The sequence below is a fragment of the Peromyscus maniculatus genome, chromosome 18 (assembly GCF_049852395.1).
Source record: "Peromyscus maniculatus bairdii isolate BWxNUB_F1_BW_parent chromosome 18, HU_Pman_BW_mat_3.1, whole genome shotgun sequence".
NCBI classification, from domain to species: domain Eukaryota; kingdom Metazoa; phylum Chordata; class Mammalia; order Rodentia; family Cricetidae; genus Peromyscus; species Peromyscus maniculatus.
In genome coordinates, this window is record NC_134869.1 from 53,606,021 (window position 1) to 53,612,466 (window position 6,446).

Here is a 6,446-nt window from a genome sequence, read left to right on the forward strand (position 1 = left end):
CACATTGCCTGGCCATATTGGCTCTGCAGTCAGCTTGGTAAGGAGCCTGGGCTCCTTGCATCACATTTGCAGCATTTTTGATTGTCTTCCTTTCTAGGGTCAGCAAATTCCCAAGCATATTCTTATACAAGTTGGAAGATTAGATGGTGGGATCTTTATTCCAGTGCAGATCAAGCATCCCCTTAATCTCTTTATCTCTCTCATCTCAAGCTTTGGCTGCCATATTGTTTCCTGGTGCTCCTTTTCTCTTTAAGCTGTACATATGTATTTATTTCTGCCCCATGTTTTTTTTCTCATTGTAGCTCTGTTTAAGAGTGGTCTTCAATAACCAGGTAGTTGATGGTAGTGTTGAAGTCTCAGTATAGAGAGGAAAGGAACATATGATGTCTGCCAAGAAATTTACAGGCAATGAGTTGTGTTAACCCAAGAGAAAGTCTAGGTGGGATCCAGATGGTGATGCTGTAGTGAAAGAGTGTCTAAAATCTTTAGGTCTTATATCATGTCACTATATGCTCTAGATACTGAGATATTAATTACAAGATTAAATGTGTTCTTTTAGGTTTTAATCTTGCTTTCTATCTCTATTCTTCCATTTTATTTATTTATTATTTATATACAATGTATATGTGTTTAAATAGTTGTGAAATCTTCCATATTTGACTGAGGATGTTAATTTTGTGCTATTGTATGTCAGATATAGGTAATAGCTCACAGTTATAATTTTTTAAAATTCAAAACTTGGTGAAATGAACAAATTTCTTATGATACATCCAACAAAATTCACTGATAAAAATAGTTATCTGCATATCACTACATCTACTAAAGAAGACCTCAGAAAAAGAAAACTCTAGGTTCAGATAGTGTCACAGTTGAGTAATACCAAATTTTAAAGATAAAATCAAACAAGATGTGAGCACCTCTTCCATAAAATGGAGTAGTGAGAGTGTTAAAACCAGAAAAATTATCAGCCTGTGGTCCTCAGGTACAGCAAGACTTCCCAACCACCATCATGTGAATATCTTTAGTAGTCAACCACAGCTGCTATGATTTCATGAATGCATTTTTGCAAAGCTAAAATACAATCCTAATTTTTAAAGATATTTAAATAATTTAAAGTAATGCTGTTGAGTGCTAGCAGAGAATGAATTCTACTAGTGAATGAAATGTAGATCTAGCCCTAACCTTAACCAACAATAAAATTAATAAATTATGAATAAATCTCCTTGGATATTCCATGCAAATGTTACAAAAGGAAAAGTTTTTTTTTAATAGAAAACTCCAGGAATGAGATCCATTACTCAGTGTTAATTGAAAAGCAAAATAGGAATGTTGAACAATATTTTGTGTAATAAAATTTCAGAATATCAGCACTTATAAAATGTATATAATATAATGTATATAATATAATAAAGTACATATAAACAATAACTGAATGTGTGATTTTGTATAATACATAAAACCAATTTGGTATAATATAGTATATTTTATTTTGAATAAACAAGAGATTTGAAATAAATGCATGGCTGTTTAGGTAGTTTAAGAGTAGGTCTCTGTATACTGTTGTGGCTCTGGATCTCATATTGTGGAGCACATATCAATTTTGAAATTGAAAATAAAAAACAAGGGCTAAGTACAACCCTAACTTTTGAAGATTTTAAAGATTAAGTTTTAAGTTATCTATTCTGCTTTGTGTTGGCAGAATTTACTAATTAAAAAAATAACAGCAAGAATGTCAAAGAGAGCCCATTGTAGGGCAGTTTAGTCCTGTGTTTAACTAATCCCAAATGAATTGAGAATGAATTATCTCCTGAGCATACACTGAGTCCATGCTCTTATTAGGAAAATTGCTTGACCAAAGGGAAGCCAGGTTGAATGTTATCAGTTGATTGGTACATTTTTCCTCTGTCTCTCTATATTGTTTGGTTTTCAAGAAAGATGGGTCATGACATCACTACATACAAGTCTTGAATTTCTGTTTGCATCTTCTGTTCTTTAGTTGAGTGTATCAGGGATTTGTACACTGTCCAGAGAAGGTAAAGCTGTGTTTATGCTTGTGTAGATTTCAATCTTTGTCATATCCAGAGACCTTCAAAAGGTTTTACCTTCTATTGTCTTAAAATCTTATCAGTTGCTTCATTTTCTTAATGAATTTCGAGGATGTCAATTGTGTGTTTTATAGCACACACAGTTGCAGTGAAGCAATAAAAGAGACTAAAGATATTTTACTTTCAAAGACTAAATATATTTTCATTTCTAAGTGAGGCTGTCAGCAATCTTACAAGCAATTCAGCATGAACTTTTTAATGTGACAAGCTTCAGTGTAATAAACAGAGCCAAGAGTGACCTAAATGAGAAAACTTCTGGAGAATATTATTAATATGTGTTATTAATTTTGTGTTTCAAGTAGCAACATTTAAGTTATGCTGTAGACTAGGATTTTATATCTGATTGGTATTAGCATAAACAACAAATAGTGTGTTTCATATTTGTGAAGAAAAGAATTTTTATCTATCATTGAAAGATTTACTTTACTGGGAAAATGCAAGGATCCCCAATTTATCACTTAAATACATTTATTACTATTAATTTTATATTTTAGTATGTTTTAATTATCATGTGAACTACAAAACAGTACCTCTAAGTTTTGATGAAAAAGATATGTTTATTCCTAAAGAGAAAAAACACTGAGACTCAGAAGACTAGAGTAGGAAAAGGTGGATAATGCCCATTATCAGCTTTAGTACTTATCCCTTGCTGAAATCCCTGCCTAGAAAGTAGTACATCACATTTGGTGATAACTTATATACAGACTCTGTGTTTCTGTTAAACATCAGAAGAGAATAGGACTGACAGAAGATTACAGTGTAGAACCCCGTGGTTTGAAAAAGAAAATTCTAAAGAAAATTTTATTTATTCTGTTGATTCCTTGAGAAGGAAGGCACTATTATAATTTGAGATAAAAAATCGTTTGTAAGAGTTATTTTTTTTGTCCTCAAGAAAGTTTAAAGATAAAAATTACAAAGTGAGCTTAGTAAAAAGAAAATCTTAAAATGCTACAAGTACCTTAGACTTCATAGAAAGTAGTTATTGATCCCTGGCTCTGTTTAAATTGTTTTCTCTGGTCTTTTCTAATTTCCCACAAATTAAGAATTTACTTGTTTTTATAACTAAAGAAAATCTTGCCTTATTTCTCTCTTGGCAAATACATTTATTCCTGGCCACTTTAAACTACACATGTATTAAGGTTGAAAATAATTATGACAGCTTTTAGGTTTAGTAAATATCCATTTGTACCTATAAACTATAGACGTTTGGAAATAGTATTAGAATTGAAATTAAATGTTATATATTCAATCCTGCAAGCATACAATATGTGAAACCAGAAAATATTGAAGGTACTATTAAAATTTTGCTACACAAATCTGAAGTTCAAAGGTATCTTATACTTAGAATTATATCTAGAACTTATACATAGAAATTATGACTGTGCAATATTTTTGTGTATAGAAAGGCTTTAAACTCCCATTTACAAAAATACTTCCTTTCAAGAAGATGTTTTTGTTAAAGAGGAATGAGCAGATATTAGACAATCTTATTGGAAGTGCTCTATGGCTTTATTTCACTGGATATAATAATTTCAATATTTAAACATTTGTTTCTTTTACATTGAATTTACACTTGAATTTCTTTTTTTTATCAATAGATTCTATGGACTAAAATCAGTATGAGAAACTACTCTATGATTACTGAGTTTGTGCTCTTGGGCATATCAGACTCACCAGAACTTCAGGTTGTAATTTTCATTTTTTTATTCATAGCTTATATATTAAGTGTCTGTGGAAACCTAAGCATCATCACACTTACCTTGCTACATGCTCAGTTAAAGACTCCTATGTATTTCTTCCTCCAGAATTTCTCCTTCTTAGAAATTATGTTCACCAGTGTTTCCATCCCTAGATTTTTGGGGTCAATAATTACTAAAGTCAAGACTATTTCCTATAACAACTGTTTGGCTCAGTTATTTTTCTTCATTTCCATGGGTGTTTCTGAGTTCTTTCTTCTAACTGCTATGTCTTATGATCGCTATGTCGCCATCTGCAAACCATTGCATTACACCACCATCATGAACCAGAAAGTTTGCACCCTTCTTGTCCTCACAGCATGGCTGGGAGGATTTCTGTTCATCTTCCCATTAGTCATACTGGTCCTCAAGTTAGATTTTTGTGCTTCAAATGTCATTGATCATTTCTCCTGTGACTACTTCCCCATCTTACAGCTCTCATGCTCAGATACAAGGCTTTTAGAGGCATTTGGCCTTTATGTTGCCTCCATCACTCTGCTGTTCACATTGGCTCTAGTTATCCTGTCGTACATCTGCATCATCAGCACCATTCTGAGGTTCCCATCTGCCAGTCAGAGGAAAAAGGCTTTCTCCACCTGTTCCTCTCACATGATTGTCATCTCCATCTCTTATGGAAGCTGCATTTTCATGTATATCAAACCTTCTGCCAATGAAAGGGCATCACTGACCAAAGGTGTGGCTGTTCTCAACACTTCAATTGCTCCCATGTTGAACCCTTTTATTTACACATTGAGAAATCAACAAGTAAAACAAGCCTTCAAAGATTTGATTAGTAAAGTGATGTTTCATAAAAACAAATGAAAGCACAGGTTAACCTGAATATCATTATACCCCTCAAAAAGGAAGATTGGAATTTTATATTATGAGCTCATCAGTTTCAGCTTTTTAAAAAAAGTATTTTGGGTGTGTGGGTGTTTTATCTCATGTATACCGGTGTACACTTCTGTGTATGTATTGCAAAATTCATACCCACCGAGACCAGAGGAGGGCATTGGGTTCCTTGGAAGTGGATACTGGGAATTGCACTGGTGTACTTGGAAAGAACAGCTAGCTCTTTTAATGCCTGTCCCACCTGTTTATTCCCTCAACTTTCATTTTAATTTGAAAGTTACTATTTTATGTTTTTCATTAAACCTGTGTAGGTATTATTTAACATTTTCTCTGCATTTAAACATTCCATTCTAGAGGACTTGGGGAAATTAGTGTAAAATGTTATGGCACAGTTGATAGACATTCATACTGTGGAATATTAACCTGTGATTGGTTATGATCTTTGTGTAAAAAAATATGATGCTAATGGTAAAATGCATTTGCTTCTTCTTATTTTCTTCTTCATTTTATTGGGTACAATTTTTCAATCTTTCTTTTCTAACCTTGTTACAAATGTGTATTGTATTGTATTGTATATTCCTTTGGATTGTGTGTCTAGTCTATCATGGTTATTCCTTTTTGTGCTTATATTTGGAGTTTGTGTACATGTGTGAGAATGTGCATGCCTGTGTGTGTGGAGGTCAGAGGACAGTATTAGCTGTCCCTATCTACCACTCTTGCCTTGTTCCCTTGAGGCAGAATCTCTCACTGAACCTGGAGTTCAGCTGGGCTCACCACAAACAAGCCACAGTGACCCACTTGTTTCTGTTCTCTTCTGTTCCTGGGTTACGAGCATGCATGGAACTGTGCTCAGATTTTTTGTGGCTGCTGATACCCAAACTTGGCTCCTCCTGATTGTGCAGCGAGCACTCTTAACCATTGAGCCATCTCTGCTTGTCCAGTCTACTGCAATTTGTTACAATAAATTAGTCCCTTGAGCTGGTGGAAGAGAAGAGATCACACATTAAGCTACAGAAATGTATGTAAAAATATGTCAAATAATTAAAAAATGCCTTCTGCCTGATACTCTTCCTTTTACAAGCTGTTCTCTTCCAACTTTTCAGTCAAAGTAATGCATTCATTATCTATAAAATGGTAAAACTAAAAGTCATTTCAGTGAGAAGGGGAATGATTTTATAAATACTATAATTTCTGTGTATCAGATCATTGTCATAAGCTGATATTGTCACTATTCCAGCCATTCTGGATGTTATAATATTCTATGGAAATTGGCAGTAATATATATTCTTGTATCAATATAGAAGATGGTGGAAGATTCTGATTTTGCATTGATTCTTTAGCTAGTAGCTTAATTTATTTTTTTCATGTTTTAGAATTTCATACATGCTCACAATGAACTATATCTATCCCTAGTGTCTCCCTTCCAGCTCACTCCCTGCCAACTTCATGCTTTTTTCCTCTTCTTTCTTCATCCATAAGCCACTTAGTGCTGCCCATATGTTCATGGATATGAGGCCCCCTTCTGGAGCAAGGGAACCTACCAGAGGCCACACCCTCAAAAAAGAATAAATCTCTCTCTTCCACCAACTGTACACTGCCAAGGGGTGGGGTCTGGAGACCTGCCCTGTCTGTGCTGGATTTTGATTGGCTTGATCTTGTACAGGCCTTGTGCAGGGGACCACAGCTGCTGTGACACCATGAGTGTGGTGGATATGTCATGTCCAGAAGATGTGCATAACAATCCTTCCCATCT

The 6,446-nt window shown here is 34.2% G+C and overlaps 1 protein-coding gene across 1 annotated transcript; it reads left to right on the top strand.

The window, feature by feature from the left end:
• Positions 1–3,724: 3,724 nt before the first annotated feature.
• On the top strand, positions 3,725–4,663 carry LOC102906692 (olfactory receptor 6C3-like). Its single transcript, XM_006996154.3, has one exon. The coding sequence runs from the start codon at positions 3,725–3,727 to the stop codon at positions 4,661–4,663; it is 939 nt and encodes a 312-aa protein (XP_006996216.1).
• Positions 4,664–6,446: the final 1,783 nt, after the last annotated feature.